General features: G+C 41.2%; 2 protein-coding genes across 3 annotated transcripts in view; one reads left to right on the top strand and one right to left on the bottom strand.

The window, feature by feature from the left end:
- The window catches only part of ptdss2 (phosphatidylserine synthase 2), a 112,252-nt gene that overhangs the window by 89,489 nt on the left and 2,705 nt on the right, over positions 1-20,058 (bottom strand). The gene's annotated exons all lie outside the window — the stretch shown is intronic.
- On the top strand, positions 5,539-7,558 carry cdkn1cb (cyclin dependent kinase inhibitor 1Cb). 2 transcript variants are annotated; one of them, XM_014123835.2, is made up of 3 exons: positions 5,539-6,242; positions 6,410-6,527; positions 6,987-7,558. In XM_014123835.2, exons 1-2 carry the CDS (start codon positions 5,714-5,716, stop codon positions 6,523-6,525), a joined length of 645 nt encoding a protein of 214 aa, XP_013979310.1. In that variant the 5' UTR covers positions 5,539-5,713; the 3' UTR covers positions 6,526-6,527; positions 6,987-7,558. The 2 variants fall into 2 exon arrangements, with proteins under 2 accessions (XP_013979310.1, XP_013979309.1); XM_014123834.2 differs by having other exon boundaries at positions 5,540-6,242; positions 6,937-7,558.

Here is a 20,058-nt window from a genome sequence, read left to right as displayed (position 1 = left end):
CAAAGGTGTGTGAATTCTTATCTAATCAAGATGTGTTTAATTTTTCCTTAATTTAAAAAGAAAATGTTAAAATTTGTCTCCCACTTTGACATGAGTATATTGTGCAGATTGTAAAAAATAACAAATAAAAGGTGTATATATATATATACACACACACATCTCATTTTAATCCCACTTTGTAACACAATAAAATGTGAAGAAATCCAAGGAAAGGTGCATACATTTACATTTACATTTAAGTCATTTAGCAGACGCTCTTATCCAGAGCGACTTACAAATTGGTGCATTCACCTTATAATATCCAGTGGAACAACCACTTTACAATAGTGCATCTAAATCTTTTAAGGGGGGGGGTTAGAAGGATTACTTTATCCTATCCCAGGTATTCCTTGAAGAGGTGGGGTTTCAGGTGTCTCCGGAAGGTGGTGATTGACTCCGCTGTCCTGGCGTCGTGAGGGAGCTTGTTCGACCATTGGGGTGCCAGAGCAGCGAACAGTTTTGACTGGGCTGAGCGGGAACTGTGCTTCCTCAGAGGTAGGGAGGCGAGCAGGCCAGAGGTGGATGAACGGAGTGCATACTGATATGCACTGTATATTATAGGTTTCCTATTATGCTATCTAACTGCACAGCTTTGTCAACATACAGTCAGTGCTCTGTTACCTAAACAGAAATTTCACTTTCTATTTAGCATGTTGAGATATATAGTTGTGTTTTTCCTGATTAGGAACTCTGAGTTTTCTAATCTCAGTTATTCTGATATTACTCATTTTCTATGACTTACATCACTGAAATTGATGTACAACTAAAGTAGTTTCCCCAATCCTGTTGTTATTGTTGTACTGATCAAATCCCTGCATTCTGTGTGCCTATCAATCACATCCAAGAGAGAGTGTCTCTGTGGTCGTAAGGAGAGTACCAAAATGCAGCAGGGAAGTGTATACTCATCTTCTTTATTGACGGGAAAAGACGGAAAAAACCAAACAAACACGTATACAAAAATAACAAAACAAGTCTTGACAGCACCACAGCAATCCAAGAACAATCTCCCACTAACACTAAACCAAACACATACCCATATATAGGACTCTCAATCAGAGGCAACTAGAAAACACCTGCCTCCAATTGAGAGTCCAACCCCAATCAACTAGACATAGAAATACAACAGACTAGAAACCACATAGAAATACAAACATAGAACATAACCCCAAAAAACCCGGAACTAACTAAACAAACACCCTACTAAATAAATCACCACCCCGAACCACATAAACAAAATACCCTCTGCCACGTCCTGACCAAACTACAATAACAAATAACCCTTATACTGGTCAGGACGTGACAGTCCTGACCATAGTAAGATGTTATTTTCTATGGTAGAGTAGGTCAGGGCGTGATGGGGGTGTTTTCTATGTTTTGTATTTCTATGTTCATGTTCTAGTTTTGTATTTCTATGTTGGTTTTGTTTGGGATGATCTCCAATTAGAGGCAGCTGGTCCTCGTTGTCTCTAATTGGAGATCATACTTAAGTATTTTTTATTTTTTTTCCACCTGGGTTTGTGGGAGATTATTTTTGAGTTAGTTTATGGTTCACCTCTGCGTCACGGTTAGTTTTTTTTGTCTTTCAGTTTATTTATGGAACGACACGCATGTTGCACTTTGGTCCGCTCATTCCTACGACAGCTGTGACACTGATTAAAAACAAAGTGCTGAAATCTAATGCAGAGAGATTGTGTTTTCCAGACTGTTAAACACATTGTGTTGAACGAGAGTCATTTACAAAAGACATAAATTAGATACTGTAATAACTTATTAAAGGTCCAATGCTGCTGTTTTTATCTCAATCTCAAATCATTTCTGGTTAACAATTAAGTACATTACTGTGGTTGTTTTCAATTAAAATGGTAAGAAAGAAACAAATAGCTTCTTAGAGAAGAGAAATTTATCAAGCAGTAATGTTTCTAGGATTGCCTGGGAGTTGTCTGAGGGGGGAGAACACTGGAAACTAGCTGCTATTGTCAGAGGGGTTTGGAATTCTCTTTCTTATTGGTCTATTAACTAATTTACCACCTGAAGATGTCACCAGGCAGGCCAAAATTCCATCCCACCAAAACAGGCTGAAATGTCAGGTGGTCTTTTCAAACAGCTCTTACACTGAAAGGGTATTATCATAATTTTCACAATTTCACAGCATTATTCCAACTTCTTACTAGTCTATTACAGAATTCCACTGGTAAATCACTCACTCTGTTACATGGCCTATGGAATGTAATGTAAAATGTGACCAAACTGGCATTTTTGGTTTCATTTGCTTGTCTTAAAGGCCCAGTGCAGACAAAAATGTGATTTGCCACACTATGAAGTTATGTAGTATATTCTTGGCCAGCTCACAGTTGTAAATGAGAACTTGTTCTCAACTAGCCTACCTGGTTAAATAAAGGTGAAATAAAACATGTAAGCATTAACATTTTTGTATTTTCTTATAAACAAATACAGCAAAAAATATGCACCTGCCTGCAGGTACTGTAGATGTAGACGTAATGTACATGCAAATGTTGGCACCATATAAATCTCTACAGAAATCCAATGGTGTAATAAACAACACCAAATTGGTGGTGGCTGGTTGGGTGTTTCAGCTCACCTTTTCTCCAGGTAAGCTGAGGAAGAGTGGAGGACACAGACCAAATGGTTTTACAGGTGGCAATAGGGACATCAGTGGTATAAATGGTTGGCGATTTCCCCTAGTAAGGAACATAGCCTAATCACACTTCAAAAGGCCCAGTCGTATAGGTAAGATCTTTGTGCACCACACCCTGGAAATGGGTCTTGCAGCTCCGGTCGTAATGCTGTTTAGAAGTGGAAATGCCACTTGAAAATGCAGAGCCACTCGCAAATGACGTCTGATGTGCAGTCAGTCACATTTGCAAAATAAGGCAATTTGTATACTTACTCCATGTTTTGTTACAATCCTTCTGATTTTTATTTTTGGGGGAGTCAACACTGTATTTTATGGAAAATGTCCTTCAAGCTCTGAACTGTGTTTCTGATCTTGAACATAAATAATGAATTGTATGTTTCGCCCACTTATTTCCCCTGTACCATATACTAGTAGGCTTACATATAAGTGGTATCATGCACATTTGCTAAATAGCATGTTTAATGTATCTCACAAGTGAGTGGGGCCCGCTATTCCCATCTTTACACGGGCTTCATATGTATAACCAGACAAACAGTCCGTGGACTTGAACCTGAAAATCCACAACTCAGCATTAACTTCCAGGTAAATCCCATGACAAAACAAGATAAAACATGGGCCACACCTCCCTGCCCCAAGGGTCCTGAAGAGCAGGTCCTGGGGCCACAAAAGAAGCCAGTTACGTCACCCACTGCTGCAGTTCCAGACAACGGGCCAGAGACACACACACAGGGAGGGTCAAGGGTGTGTGTGCATGTGTGTGTGTGTGTGTGTGTGTGTGTGTGTGTGTGTGTGTGTGTGTGTGTGTGTGTGTGTGTGTGTGTATCTGTCTGTCGGATTTGGGAAAGGTTTCCACTTCAGGGAAAATGGTCTGACAACAACACTCTATTCCTTACCAGAAAGAGTAGGTCATAAAGAATAAAACCAAATACAAACCATTAATCAACCTATTTTCTATTTTCTTGGTTGATCAATTGCTTGATTAATTTCTGAGAAAACATCAAACACTATCATGAGTTAATTTATTAATGTAATCAAGTCATCATCATTATAATCATGACATCACATTAATTAATTCACTCACTGCCACTCAAGCAGTAGCCTAAATACTTCAGAAATGTCTGCAACTTTAACAGTTTAGTCTACTTGCAATGAACCAGTACTGCCACAGAATTAAGTTTGCACTGAATAAAATAATCTGCATTTAGAATTGGTGCTGTTGTGAAGCTTATTTTGATAGAAATTACAATTTGAGAACCATGAGAGGGCGCTACCGCATAGTAAATAAAAGTGACACCCTAGGCTTTAACAAACCCAATCCAACATAAACCACTAGTGTGTAAGCCAAAGGAGGTCGCTGTCGCCCTTCATACTGCAACGTTAGGCGTTTCCATCTGGTCTCTGGTTTCTTAGTAGATTATTAATGTTATTGCTAGAAGAGTATGGGTTCTGCTGCACAAATATATCAGTAACCTAACTTGGGAATGTCGGTATTGTGAATTCAATGAGCAACAACAGACCAATGCAACAACTTAGATATTACCTGATAAAAAATATGGTTTCAAAAGCAGTTTACAAATGATAGCATTAAGAACAGCAACAGGCTAATCATGACAATTATAATAAATGTTGACAAAAACATTTAAAATATAAAAAATAAAGAGTAAGTCTTGTCAATCAAATGCAAGAATTATATTTTTAATATGGTTGCTTTGCATCTAGCCTCAGGGCCGGATTACCGAACGGGGAGGCAGGGCACGTGCTCCAGGGCTCCCGACCTACAGGGGGCCTCCAACCCAACAACAACAAAAATATATATATTTTTATACAGATAGCATACGTTAGCAAAATGTGTAGAATTGCAAAAAAAAATCTTAAAAAATTCAACTTTTTGTTTCTGAACAAAAACATTAAATGAGCTATAAAACAGCACATTTTATTCTCTGCCTCATGTCAAAAAGTGTAGAATTACAGGAAATTAGCTTTAAAACTAAAAAGATATATCTTAGCCTCAAATCAAAATGTGTAGAATAGCATTATAAAACTACAATTTTTCTCTCTGCACCATGGCAAAATGTATTGTAATGCAGTAAATTAGCTGATTTCCACCACAAAAAGTATAAATCCCCCCCAAAAAGGTCGGTGCCAGGGGTCCCAAATGCAGTAGTCTGGCCCTGTCTAGCCGACTGTTCACTTCATTAACTTCACATCACATACTTAGTTGAGTATTAGGATGAGATTTGATGTTTCACTTGTAGAACTAATATTTCACCAAATTTGAGATTTCACTTGTAAACGAGACAGGTAGGCTATTCGATTTTTAAATGGTGGGTGTTTGCTGTTTACATGGGTTGGGTTCTTTACATCGGAGCAGCAATGAAACATCTGAAATCTTACAATAATTTAAATGGTGGTCTTACAATAGGCTATTGGACTATTAGAAGCGGATACATTTTTTCCTAAACAGCAATAATATGTGGTAGACTTCTGCACTGCCAACCTCTACTCTTTGGTTTGTGAAGAAGTTATTCGATCTCTCCTGCGGGACGTGGCTGTGCAGCTGGTGAGGGAGAAGCAGTAAGGGCTGGGGATTGGAGGAAAGGAAAAATACATAGTAAGCAATCTTTAGGCAGCAACAACAGTTTCCCATCGACTTTCGAAAGGCATTTCACTCACTGCCAATACTGACACCACAGGCACAAATCAAAAGCTAAGCTCTAGATGGCCCCCGTTCAAATCTTCGTCCCAGCCAATGGAAATGGGGTATGGAGGCATTTTTTTTTTTAAAGGGTTGTACGTAAACGAACCAATGGGATGGTCGAGCGATCCGGCTACATGAACCTACAACTGTTTGGGACTTTAAATACGGTGTGGCGCTCTACTCGGGTACATTTAAACAGAACCGTGTGGCACAACTCTACAGAAACGAAAATATTTTGCTACACTTTAAATCCAGGCATTTATCCATAAAGCATTTTGTTAATTTTTTTGTGGATTTTTGGGTTGGACTTTGGTAAGACAATGTCCAACGTCCAGCTATCAAGCAGCGCCCTGGAGAGGTTGGTCGCACGGAGGACCTTTCCTCTCCACGCACGCACAGGCGTCTGCCGTAACCTTTTTGGACCGGTGGATCACGACGAACTGAACCGGGAGATGAAATCCAAGATGTGGGAGATTTCTGAGAGGGACCAGCGCAGATGGAACTTTAATTTCGACGCCGACGTGCCACTGTCTGGGGACTACGAGTGGGAGGAAACCCCGGTAGATACGACTCCAGTCTTCTACCAGGACTCTGTACAGGTCGGGAGGAACAGGATTGTAACACCAGTCAATCTGAAGCAATGCGTGGACTTTATCCCACTGGATGTATCGCCTCTTTGCGAGGACCGTTTGACCAACTCTGAAAGTAGCACTCCCTGTCCCACCGAAGTCAACCAGGAGAACTGGGCAATGAAGCAGAACTCAGGGAAGCCTACCCGAAAACCAGTCCCGTGTGTTCGAAGCAAAAGAACGGCTACTGCTGATACAACGACCACGGCACATATTACAGGTAAATATCGCTCACCTGTAAGCCTATTGTGTTTTAAGCTTTGATGGTGATTGTCGAGATATTTCATCTAGTGATGTAGTCATTTTCATGCTGTCAGGTAGTTAATATTTGGCTACCTGGGGCCATGGCGTGAATTCCTGGTTTTTAAATGTTACTTTTCTTTCCAGACTTCTACGTGAAACGTAAAAGGACGACGGCCGAGACGAAGCTGAGTGAAAGCACTTGCCAGCATCCTTCGTCTCCCATTCCTGTAGAACAAACTCCACGCAAGAGAATTCGTTGAAGGTCTGTATGGTTTCTAGTTCAAGAGAAATGGGCAGTATGGCATTTAGACATAGGCCGTGCGTTTACTAATACCGGACAACATAGTTACTTGTGTGTAATTGCTTTTATATGGGGTTCTTTTGTTGACGATAAGCATTCGCCAGTAATGCGAAATGAAAATAGTGTTACACACTTGCAGTGATTGAGGGAGCTGAACATGAGTGAGCGCTCGTAGTGGAGTAATGTGTGGTTGGGGGAGGGGAGTCTGTCACTGTGGCGGGAAAGGCTCGTGCAAATGGTGACGCCTGCTGGGGTTAGGCTACAACTCTGATTTTATTTCGAGACCATACTCATGATTTTTGTCTTTCATATCTGTAAAATTATTTTATTTTAGTCAACGAACACTAATGTATTTTTATTTCCTTTCCAGGCGTTAGCACTATTTTGTGATAATCGTTTCTCCTACCGTCCGATTTGAAGGAGACAGAAAACAAGGGATGGAGAACCCGCCTGATCGACTGTCCATCGGCTTGGTGCGTCTCAGTGTGGACCTATATGGACCGTAGCCTACAGTCCGTGGACTCTCAGGATTGAACGGTCGGGAGAGAGAATTCGCCTAAGGACTCAGACAAAATGTAGCATTCATGGTTGCTTTGCATACAGCCACTTGACAGTGTTAAATGTTTAACAACTGTGCAATCCTAAATTACTTTAAATTGTCTACACTGGCCAAAAGTGTACAGCTTTATAAAGACATTATAAATGTTTATTTCTGTTAAATATTTCTGGGTTGTGTAAATAGGCAATTTAAGACTATTCTAACTTATAATTTATTTGTTACTTTAGGCCTACATTTGCAAATGCCGTTTTGATTTAGTCAAAGGGCACATTTTTTATTTACAAAGTTTTATTGTGATGTTTTGCAATCATGTAGCTTTTATAGTGCACTTGAAACGTAGATTTCATCGTGTTTCTGAGCCGTTTTCTATATCATTGCCCTCATTTTCTGTTTTGCAAAAGATGCAAATAAAATATTGTCATTGAAATTTAAACATTTGTTAATGTTTGTATCTTTTCCGAATGTTTGTTTGCAGGAAGGGTCAGTTTTATAGTGTGTAAGAATAGTGTGAATTAGCTAACGTGTAAAGTAGTAACAAAAGCTTACAGCAGTATAGACACCAAAGCCTACGTCACTTCATAGCTAAGCCAACATCTGTTTTCCCCGTCATGGCACCAGCACAAGAAAAATTTGCACCGCCTGCTCTGTTTTGCCATCAAATAGCCTACCCCTTTCCCTGTGATGAAAATAATTAGCAATTTCTAATTACAAACTCATATGGCAAGAGAATTATAGCCATTAGATGAAGCAAGCATAGGCCTAGACAAAACAATTACATTTTACCTAAAAATATACATTTTTACATTATATAATGTCTTGTCGGTTCACCAATGTCAGCCCCACAAAACCTAAACTTCCCTTGCGAAAAAACATAATTCAAGGTCAGCTTAAGGTTTTTGCTGGATGCAAAAAAAGTTATCCTTGCTTTTTTTATGAAATGATAGGCCTAAAAAGAAATATGAAAGACAATGTGAGCCTAAATTTTCAAGAGATTATAGGCTACAATCACCATACATTTTGAAGTTCTATTTATTTGATACCGGTAGTCTATCTCTGTGTGCCAATATTGCTTGTAGGCTTTGGAAAAAAAGTATAAGCTTAGTTGAATTGCATGATGGCGCATTTAAACGTGCAGCCATTGGCAGCTGCGGGATATAGTCTGGGATTTAAAGGCCCTTTCGCCCTTCTAAAGAAAGGCAGCAGCTGCCTTTGGAACCCCGTATTGTCCACACGGACACCCCCACATTCACCCGCACTCAACAACTCGTCTAAAGAACCTCTCACCCACACTGTTTACTCCGTGGAAACACCGCGCCACACCACTTCGGCCGTGGAGGCCACCTGCCCAAATAAAAAAAAAACGACTAGTCTTTGTAATTGTCCTTGTCCATTGAAAGGAACCATTCAGTTGGTCATACTTGCAAGTTTACCCTTAATTGAAAGAAAGCAAACCACGCACTCAGCATGCTCATGCGCTATAGGACTTTGCTAAATGTATAGGCCTATGCCCCCTTCATAACGCTGACAAATGCCCCTATCTGTGGCTTAACCAATTAATATAACATGTTTATGCTTTATAATGTCTACATTTTGAGGAATTGGAAGACTTTTGATGGCGAGAATGACTTTGCCAGCTCCACGCATACACGCGTACCTCTGACGGCCTTGTTCTCATTTCCAACACAAAGAGCTTCCCATCTCCATTCTTTCCTTTTTGTTGCCATATGGCAAATCCATGTAGACATAGCCAAGACCCATTAATTCAGCCACATAATGTCCTGCATTGGAGAACAAAAGAAACGTTGTTTGCCTCCTCTATTGATATGAACGGCTGAAAAAAAGATATAATTAAACTATGGCGATATCCAGCTAATTATAGCCCATATGTCCACAGGGAGTATCAGGATTGTTCAACAAACTGTTAAGTTCTCCATACTTTATATGTTTAAGATGACATATGTTCACGTGTAGCTTAACTGTAATGAAGTCCCTTCCATGTTAAAGACTTTTAGGCCTAATTCCTCGAGAGTTTTAGGGGTCATCTTTCTTTCGTGTCAGCATTTGAATTTGAACAATTTGAATTTGGCCTATGTTCTTTTTTTTCTTCCTTGAAAGTGTTATTATTTTTTATTTTAAATGATTTAAAATATGATTCACCACATGATTCAGCACATATTTTCTATGTTAATATATATTCCCACGTATATTCCATCTACTTACTTATGCCTAAATACAATTAAAACACCATAACACTAATGGAAATTGGCGATAACAACCATTTTTCTTTAGTTCATGAAAATACACTATGAATTATTGATGGCCTACTGATGATGTGTATAGGCCTACATTTCTTATTAGGAGTTTGGGTCATAGGCCTATTGCTTTCCAATGTGAAATAAAACATATTCTTCACATTTCGAAATAAAACTAATGAGGAGATTTAGAAAAATAAAATTACAGATAGGTCTACAAGTTTCAAAATGAACATTGGCATTCCACATTTGCCAAATTTTGAAAGATATTACCAAAATGGTCTCAACAAATCACCAGAAAACGAAACTCAGCCCTAATATGTTCAGTAAATTGTTAACAAAATGTGGTCAAATATAATTTATTATACGCTGTCCATAACTTTTTATTAGGCCCACTAGACAACATTTTATGATAAAATAATAGAAGTCTAGTCTTGTCGAAGAATAGCTTAGCTGCAGACACATAACCCAATTATACTTAAACATCTCACTTGCAATATTATAGATGCAAAACAAATTAATGTATTTATCTATTCTATGGATGATATGATGAATGCAGCAGATATCATAAGCGCTCCACAGGCTAATATTTCCATTCATTTGAACTATTTCCAAAGAGTGAAATGTGATCGGCCCATCTGAATTAAACATATGAGTCAGAGGCGTCATGTCCATAGGGGGCATAGGGGCATGTGCCCCCTCAGATTTGTCCTGTTTAAAAACTATGGGTTCACATACTTTGGGGTGCATGATGCCCCTGCATATGCGTGTTTAAAGTCAGATAATATTTTGCTCTTGATTAAGTCAAGATTGGATAAGGGAGTGTGTGGTTTTCTCAGTCTATGAGCATTTTTTGATTGTGTCTATTTGGAAAGAGTTGTTGAACCTAAAATATGAATGTTGTTTCCTCGTAAAATAGTAAAAATTATCGAAATAATATAAATTGTACATGTAAAACACTTGAAACCGAAACCGAATAGTCTTTGCACATTTGCCTGATCAGATGGGCCGGCCCAGTTTTCTGACTGGCTGAGCTGAGTTCACATTCAAAGTCAAGCGCACATTACCAAAGAGACTTGCTATGATGGATCATAAAAAACAGTAAGATGGTGCAGAAAAATTTTGAGAAACCAAAAAAAAAGCTCTTGAGGCCAAAGCTGCAAATTTTGTGTGAAATTAACCAACTTCTAAAAGTTCTGTTTCTGCTGGTCCGAGTGCTGTGACTGTGTCTGTGCTGAGAAATGATGCTCGGCACCGACAGATCAGCTGCTGCTGCAGAAGACAGTGCAGTCGAGGTAGCGAGAAAACAGAGAAAGACACACACACTGACACAGATTTAGCCTACTGCTGCCAGTTCATATTTTGGCTGTATGTCGTATGAAATAGTAGGCTAATTAACACTTAGGCTTAATTAAGCTAGGGGGATTCGGGGGAACACTGGCAATAAAAAGTTGTTAGATTGGCTTTTATAACACATTAAATACAGTGCTACTGATTTTTATTAAATATAAGTCTTCATGTATTACAATGAAACACTAAATTAATGCATATAATTGCTAAATGATCCTCTGTTAAAGGTGAATTTGGGGACTGACTATGTATTTTAATTGTTTTAACAACATTTCTTCTGAATCTCAATCTCTTCAGCCAGCGAATGGGTCTTAGTTTATGAGCTGTAGTAAGGAGTGACTCTGGTGTCAAATTACATTAGATAGCCACCTGGAAAGTCCCGCCTATTTCCATCGCTGAAAGGCCTGTCACTTCTTGGCAGAAAGATACGCATAGGCGGCAATGTCAAACGAAGCACACTGCTGGAAATCTCCTGCATCCAGCTAGCAATATAAGTAGTTAGGCTTTCATAATGTATTATGAGCCAATGCTCATCTATTAGGCATTTTTTCAGTCATTATTATTCTTTATCTAATAAACGTGTTTATTCATTCACAACTAGGATGTTGCTGGTCCCAGCACAGGCAGTCCAGCACAGGCAGTGTGGTCACATGGTAGTATGGTACCAGTGCTGTGTGAAAAGATGACAGGCTTAGCAGAGAGATCAGAGGTGGGTGTAGTGGAATTAAGAAGGAAACAGAGAGACACAGATGTACTGCCAGTTCCTTAATATGTTAGCTCTATATTTAATAGCAATTAACACTTAGTGACAGACACAGACAGACAGACAGACAGACAGACAGACAGACAGACAGACAGACAGACAGACAGACAAGATGCAGAGACAGATTGCACAACATGGAGGCAACAGAGGCACAGTTATAGTGGTGATTTGTGTCTCCAGTGGTGTTTTTACATGTTGTATTCATCCTAAACATGAGCTGGTTAAAAAGAGCTGGTTTAAAAAGGAGGACTATGTTTCACTGGTCACTGGTACAGTAAAAGTTGATAAGTGTTGTAGTGTACTGCATATGTTAGGTGTCAGTAGCATTACTGCCTGTGTGTGTAAGTAACGTGGTGATGGTGATGTGCGATGTGGGCTGGTGTGGCTGAAATGCCAGGGCTGAATTTTTGACCCAGTTTTCCCCCTGTGTGCCAGACTCTGCTGTAGACTCATGTAAAAGGTAAGAAACGTGTCTGTAAATGTATTGAATTGTGCCTATAACATGTCAAAATTTCCTCAAACTGGTAACACAGATAGTCAATAAAATATGAGTTTACTCAGGCCGTTTACTCTTGAAAAAACTTGTCAAGGTTCCTGTCTGTGTAATGGGCTTTTCCTCTCTCACGTGAGCATACCTTTCCTGCGTGAGCATGCCTTTACCCTTGTGAGCTCACAGTTGCTTCATAATATCTAGCATACTTATGCAAGAGAGGGAACAGCTGGTCTAGTTATTGTCCCCTCCCGCTCGCCCCACCCCGCATATAATTTTTTTTGCCAGTGAGATGTCTCCCCTGGGTCACCCCCTCTGCGGAGCTGGGGCATTAAGTAGACCAGAGTGGCCCCACCCCGAACAGAAAAAATTAGGGAGTGGTGTATCTCGCTTTCTCTACGGTTTCTGCAGGAAATATCTATTGCCAACTGAGCAGAGGCGCTGTCCGTTTCAGCACCACGAAGCTCGGCTGTATCTGTCTCATGAGTGGAGATACAGCTAAGGCGCTGTCCATTCAGAATACGGGCGCGGCCTCAGCTCCCTATAAAAACGCATGTATCAAATTTTGCTTTGTACTTCCTGATTTCGCCAATTGTTTGGTTGAGTTTCCTTTTCTTCCATGCGTCTTTGATTATTGTGAGAAATCCCTTTTAATTTCTGCCTTTTATTTCAATGTATTATGTAGTTTTTACCGCTGTTTTGTCCTGCATAGTTTGCATTAGCCAGGTAGTTGTTTATGATCCAGTCATTTTTGTTGTTTGGTGTCTGCATGTAAAGTCGGCCCTGTTGGACCTTGCAGCCTGTATTTAGTGGCTTTAATATGTATTTTCATTTGGTAAAGCTGTTGAGATGTTCATGGTTTGTATTAATGAGCAATTCTCCTTTCATGTATTTGATTTATTTCAAATCAAACTTTATTTAACACTTGCGCCGAATACAACAAGTGTAGACCTTATCGTGAAATGCTTACTTACAAGCCCTTAACCAAAAGTGCAGTTAAAGAAGACTTAAGAACATATTTACCAAATAAACTAAAGTAAAAAATTATAAAAAGTAACAGAATAAAATAACAATAACGAGGCTATATACAGGGGGTACAGGTTAGTCGAGGTAATATGTACATGTAGGTAGGGGTGAAGTGACTATGCATAGATAATAAACAGCGAGTAGCAGCAGTGTCCTGTGGCCATTTGATTAATTGTTCAGAAGTCTTATGGCTTGGGGGTAGAAGCTGTTAAGGAGCCTTTTGGTCCTAGACTTGGCGCCCCGGTACCGCTTGCTGCGCGGTAGAAGAGAGAACAGTCTATGACTTGGGTGACTAGAGTCTCTGACAATTTTTTGGTCTTTCCTCTGACAGTGCCTATTAGATAGGTCCTGGATAGCAGTAAGCTTGACCCCAGTGATGTACTGGTTCGTACGCACGACCCTCTGTAGCGTCTTACGGTCAGATGCCGAGCAGTTGCCATACCAGGCGGTGATGCAACCGGTCAGGATGCTCTTGATGGTGCAGCTGTAGAACTTTTTGAGGATCTGGGGACCCATGCCAAATATTTTCAGTCTCCTGAGGGGGAAATGGTGTTATCGTGCCTTCTTCACAACTGTCTTGGTGTGTTTGGACCATGTTAGTTCGTTGGTGATGTGGACACCAAGGAGCTTGAAACTCTTGACCCGCTCCACTACTGCCCCGTCGATGTTAATGGGGGCCTGTTCGGCCTGCCTTTTCCTGTAGTCCACGATCAGCTCCTTTGTCTTGCTCACATTGAGGGAGAGGTTGTTGTCCTGGCACCACACTGCCAGGTCTATGACCTCCTCCCAATAGGCTGTCTCATTGTTGTCGGTGGTCAGGCCTACCACTGTTGTATCGTCAGCAAACTTAATGATGGTGTTGGAGTCGTGTTTGTCCACGCAGTCATGGGGAGTACAGGAAGGGAATAAGTACACACCCCTGAGGGGCCCCAGTGTTGAGGATCAGCGTGGCAGACGTGTTGTTGCCTGCCCTTACCACCTGGGGGCAGCTCGTCAGGAAGTCCAGGATTGAGTTGGAGAGGGAGGTGTTTAGTCCCAGGGTCCTTAGCTTTGTGATGAGCTTCGTGGGGACTATGGTGTTAGAGAATTTGTTATATTATTAATGCATATTTGTTTATTGTTATAATGTTTATAAATTCAATGTTTGAATATTGCCGAGAACATATCATTTACTGTCCTTTTTCACTCCCTTTAGGAACCATGGCTGAACTAAATTCGGCAAAATAAATGATTGGTTCCTCTGAAACTCCTGACTCCTGTGTGAATTGTGTAACTCTATTTGAACTGCAAACTTCTCCTTCAAATGGTTCTGCAGGCAGTATAGAGTGAGCAATCATACAGTGACCTATGGACATCAGGAGTTCAGAACCCAGTAATGTGCTTCAAAGTACCATGGACATGGCTGAATGGGCATGGCCTTTCCTTTGTCAGTACACCATTATGCAAAGTTAACCCCCTCCCTCCTGCCAGCTTGTCTCACCTAGCACATGGGGGACTCCAACAGCAGGTGGCTCATCCTAAGAGGGATAGAGCCCCCCCCCCCCTGACTGCTATGGGATAGGACATCAGAATCCCATACTGAACAAACCTACAGTGCAACAAGTAAAAAGTCAACTGTGACAATGGTCTTTTATCGTTTGGGCAAAAGTCAGTCCTCCATCCTCTCTCCATTCCTCTCTCTTACATGACCCGGAAACCGATAAGTGGTTGAATGTTTGGGGAGTCTGTTAATTCGTTAGTAGGCAAATGGAAAACTGTATTCCCCTCCTTGATAGAGTCCTTTTGGCAAGGAAGCACAAATCTATCCTACCACAGAAGAGTTTTGATATCTGCCACATCCCCTTTGAATGAGATGTTGTATTGTCGGAGGAGAAAAGCATGCACACATTTAAAAACAATATGCTACTTATCCTTTTGTCTATAAAATGTCTTGCACAACTAACTTCATTTGTTTTGGTCACTTTTCACATTTATTTTGGGATCCACCCCTCTAAACGTAATTTGTCTGACGATGCGCGAGTGGAAAGATAGCTTCTTATTTAACACAAGCGCATTTTCGTCCACGTTCACTCTCCTCACACCCTCTCCTCTATTAGAGAGAGGACGGATGAGCGAGGACGCAGGAGTTGAGCAAATCTAATTGAAAAAAGACCTAGGACTTCAAGTGCAACTTCGCAGAGCAGACCTCAGTGACAGAACGGTAGACATTCTCCCAGAGTGACCTACAAACCAGTATTGTAGCGTAGAAACAAAGGACAGATAAAGTTGAGGATCTGAAAATACAAATGGAGGAGGAGGATGCACAATGCCTTCAGATGGATGCTTAAGCCAAAGCAGCTTAAAGGGTAAAGAAAAGAGCAACAAGGGAGAGAGAAGGAATTGCTAGGAGAATAAACCTTGACTAAACCTCCGCCAAGCAGAACTTGACCTCTCGTCAGCTGAGCTTGTTGCAGCTCCATTCAACAGAACCTCTTGGAGGGTGAAGCAGCCACTCCTAGACTGTCCACATATAAATCTAGCTCTCCAGCTAGGCCCTCACTAACCCCCCCACTAGCTCCTGCTCAAGATGCTAGGCTAACTCATCCTTAACCTCTGCTAGCCAGTAGCCATGCTATGCTAGCCCTTCTCCAACCACTGCTAGCCCTTGGCCATTCTACGCTAGCTCCCCAACTTATAATAGCTCCAGTTGACAATGAGCTAGATTCCCCCCAACCGCTGCTAGCCCCTGGCCATGCTATGCTACCCCAGCTGCAACCTCTGCTTGCCCCTGATATGCTATGTTAGCCCCTCTCCAAACTCTGCTGGCCCCTATGCTAGCTCCTCAACCTACAGTTGACAATGAGCTAGCTTCCCCTCAACTTCTGCTAGCCCCTGTCTATGTTATGCTAAGCCCCTTTCCAACCTCTGCTAGCCCCTGTTCAATCCATGCTAGCTTCTCAACCGCTAGCTCCAGGTCAACTGTGCTAGCTCTCCTTTAACTGCTAGCCCCTGGTCAAGCTATGCTATCTCCATAACCGTGGTGCCCATCCTTGGTATATGTTTGCAAATTCCATAACTGGAGCATACCATGTACCCCCTGTTAATATACCAACAGCTGCCAATGTGTTAGCCCTTTTTATAGCATCAGCCCATGGGATACCAAAGCCATCATTGCCAACCTTCAGAAGTGGAAGTGTGAGTGATTTTGTAATTCTCAAGATGTCTTTGGACAGTCTCCTGAACAATCATCCTCACCTCACTGAATAATAAAAATACGAGGTCCTCTTGGATCATCTCCAGTTCCCAGGTGCACACAAACTTGCCAAAGCCGGTATAAATTATGCCAGGCCCTACACCACTGCACTTCCATCCCTACAGGACAAATATGGCCAAACATGTCACTTGTCCAGAGTGAGATCGGAATTATCGTATGCTGTATGCCCCTGTCCTCCTGTGGATGTAGGTGCGCGACAATGTATTCTTTGGCCCTGGTTGGGTCCACGAATGTCTTCTGCTCGCTGGAGGAACTAGTGATCTTCAGCACTGCTGCGTAGAGGATTCAGAATTTGGTGTCTCGACAGCGATGTACAGTGGGGGAAAAAAGTATTTGATCCCCTGCTGATTTTGTATGTTTGCCCACTGACAAAGAAATGATCAGTCTATAATTTTAATGTTAGGTTTATTTGAACAGTGAGAGACAGAATAACAACAAAAAAATCCAGAAAAACGCATGTTAAAAATGTTATAAAATGATTTGCATTTTAATGAAGGAAATAAGTATTTGACCCCCTCTCAATCAGAAAGATTTCTGGCTCCCAGGTGTCTTTTATACAGGTAATGAGCTGAGATCAGGAGCACACTCTTAAAGGGAGTGCTCCTAACCACAGCTTGTTACCTGTATAAAAGACACCTGTCCACAGAAGCAATCAATCAATCAGATTCCAAACTCTCCACCATGGCCAAGACCAAAGAGCTCTCCAAGGATGTCAGGGACAAGATTGTAGACCTACACAAGGCTGGAATGGGCTACAAGACCATCGCCAAGCAGCTTGGTGAGAAGGTGACAACATTTGGTGCGATTATTCGCAAATGGAAGAAACACAAAAGAACTGTCTATATCCCTCGGCCTGGGGCTCCATGCAAGATCTCACCTCGTGGAGTTGCAATGATCATGAGAACGGTGAGGAATCAGCCCAGAACTACATGGGAGGATCTTGTCAATGACCTCAAGGCAGCTGGGACCATAGTCACCAAGAAAACAATTGGTAACACACTACGCCGTGAAGGACTGAAATCCTGCAGCGCCCGCAAGGTCCCCCTGCTCAAGAATACATATACATGCCCGTCTGAAGTTTGCCAATGAACATCTGAATGATTCAGAGGACAACTGGTGAAAGTGTTGTGGTCAGATGAGACCAAAATGGAGCTCTTTGTCATCAACTCAACTCGCCGTGGTTGGAGGAGGAGGAATGCTGCCTATGACCCCAAGAACACCATCTCCACCGTCAAACATGGAGGTGGAAACATTTTGCTTTGGGGGTGTTTTTCTGCTAAAGGGACAGGACAACTTCACTGCATCATTTGACAGGGCCATGTACTGTCAAATCTTGGGTGAGAACCTCCTTCCCTCAGCCAGGGCATTGAAAATGGGTCGTGGATGGGTATTCCAGCATGACAATGACCCAAAACACACGGCCAAGGCAACAAAGGAGTGGCTCAAGAAGAAGCACATTAAGGTCCTGGAGTGGCCTAGCCAGTCTCCAGACCTTAATCCCATAGAAAATCTGTGGAGGGAGCTGAAGGTTCAACTTGCCAAACGTCAGCCATGAAACCTTAATGACTTGGAGAAGATCTGCAAAGAGGAGTGGGACAAAATCCCTCCTGAGATGTGTGCAAACCTGGTGGCCAACTACAAGAAACGTCTGACCACTGTGATCGCCAACAAGTTGTTTTGCCACCAAGTACTAAGTCATGTTTTGCAGAGGGGTCAAATACTTATTTCCCTCATTAAGATGCAAATCATTTTATAACATTTTTGACATGCGTTTTTCTGGATTTTTTTGTTGTTATTCTGTCTCTCACTGTTCATATAAACCTACTATTAAAATTATAGACTGATAATTTCTTTGTAAGTGGGCAAATGTACAAAATCAGCAGGGGATCAAATACTTTTTCCCCCCACTGTAGGAAGGCTGACCCTCCCCTCATTGAAGGCTGACCTCTTCTACATGACTGCCGCCGTGTAGTCCAGGTAAATGCGAATCTTCTGCCCATTGTGGTTGATGGGAGCCGCTCGTGGTGCCTTACAGAGAACATCCTCCTTCTCCTGAAAGTAGAGGAATTTGACTATGATGGGTCTGAGCGGCTCCCCATTCTTCGGTTCAGACTGTAAGCTTCTGTGCACACGGTCAAGGGTTGGGGCTTAATCGAGGCCTAGGATTTCCTGTAGCAGTTTATCTATGAACTGGGTAGCCCGCAATCTGCCTACGGTCTCAAGTCCCTCTCTCCCAACAAAAATGTGTGTTGACCTCTGTGGCGAGAGTGCCTATTTATGCGGATACTCAGTGGATAGTGTCTTAGCCAGCACAGTCTGTCCAGACTTAATGATAGTCTCGCCATTACCTTGGCTAGGTCGGGGGGCCAGAGTCCGTGTCAGTGAACGGTGAGCCCAAGGCTTTAGTAGAGGCCTGCTCTGTTGTGACTCTGGGCCGTTGTTGTTTAGACATTTTATAATGAAAATTAGTGAATTGCGTTTGGTTCTGAATTAAATGTTATAACATTTACGTGTTAGGGGAGGTGTTGAAGTATTAATAGTAAATTGTTTGCCCAGGACAGGAGCACCGAGAAAACACGTCTTCACATGTTGCTGCATACCTGCTCCTCAGAACCGTTATTTTAAATGCATGAGAACCGGTTAATAACGTTATTTTACGCTCCGGGCATTTTTTACCAGTCCCACAGAAATCCTAATAAAGTGCCTTTAACGTTTGCTCTGGTCAAACGTTAAACCAACTAGGAAGTATAAAGACATTCAAAGTTCCTTCATAGAAGCCGCTCCTCCGTAGGTATAATTCTGTAGGCCTAATTCAGATAATGCATGCCATAACAAGATACTCAGTACTTCAAGGCAAGCTTCCTCCATCCTCTCTCACCCTCACCTCACCCGCAAAATTTCAGTTGCGGCCTACACAGTGACTGGCAGTACAGTGTTTGTGTTTGTCTTTCATTATGATTAAACCATGCTGTTGTGGCAAAAATAAAATTCTCTCTCAACGACTTTCTTAAGTACATTTAAGTAAAGTTGAATTGAACAGCAAGGGCAGGTTTCCACGATAAAATGCCTACATGTACAATAACAAACTTTTGTGTAATATATCTCCGCTCTCACTGTGACAATTAACCAGTTAAATGTAACTTAAATGTAATCAAAAATGTAATCTACGTAATATTTATCATGAGAGGGTCATAAATAATAACTAGTAATGCTGCATTCTCAAAGAAAGGTTAACATCTCCCCTTTCTGGTAAAAATAGTTTTAAATTGCTAAGGTGTAGTCATTTTTGAGGACTAAAGCTCAAGTAACAATACAAATATGATAAAAATATGAAAATATGAAATCTTTTATATGATGTATTTCCTATTCAACAAAAATGTATGAATAAGGCTTGAAATTACTTATATGCTTTCTAAATATAGCAGAATCAAATTATAAAACCATTAACTATAAGATTTCACCTTCCTTATAACAATAAAATACATATTTGTATGTTTAGTGCTAGAGGAAATTTGCATACAGTATTTTCTAAAGGTCTCTCTTGATTAAAACGTCTGCCTCCTTCTATGTGAACTTCTCACATATATTTAGCTTGGCTTCCTGAAAATGTTAGGAATTCGCCTTTCTTCTCATATTAATATTGTCCGTCTATGACAAAACAAAGTGTTTTTGTTTAAAATGTATGAATTATTTTAGATGAATTGCTATAAATCGATCCTTGAATGTGCTACCATGATGAAACCACTCTCTCCTGTTGCACTGCGATGTAACAGTTCAGCCAGGAGTTGATGGACAGTCG

The sequence above is a fragment of the Salmo salar genome, chromosome ssa10 (genome assembly GCF_905237065.1).
Source record: "Salmo salar chromosome ssa10, Ssal_v3.1, whole genome shotgun sequence".
Classification (NCBI taxonomy): Eukaryota; Metazoa; Chordata; class Actinopteri; order Salmoniformes; family Salmonidae; genus Salmo; species Salmo salar.
Note: the sequence above shows the minus strand (reverse complement) of the source record. Positions and strands in the feature narration are given on the sequence as shown.

What these genes read in the sequence shown, in the direction of transcription:
- cdkn1cb (XM_014123835.2), top strand. Translation starts at nt 5,714, where the DNA reads ATGTCCAACGTCCAGCTATCAAGCAGCGCCCTGGAGAGGTTGGTCGCA. An exon ending in GACCACGGCACATATTACAG is followed by an intron (nt 6,243 to 6,409) that starts GTAAATATCGCT and finishes TTTTCTTTCCAG; the next exon opens with ACTTCTACGTGAAACGTAAA.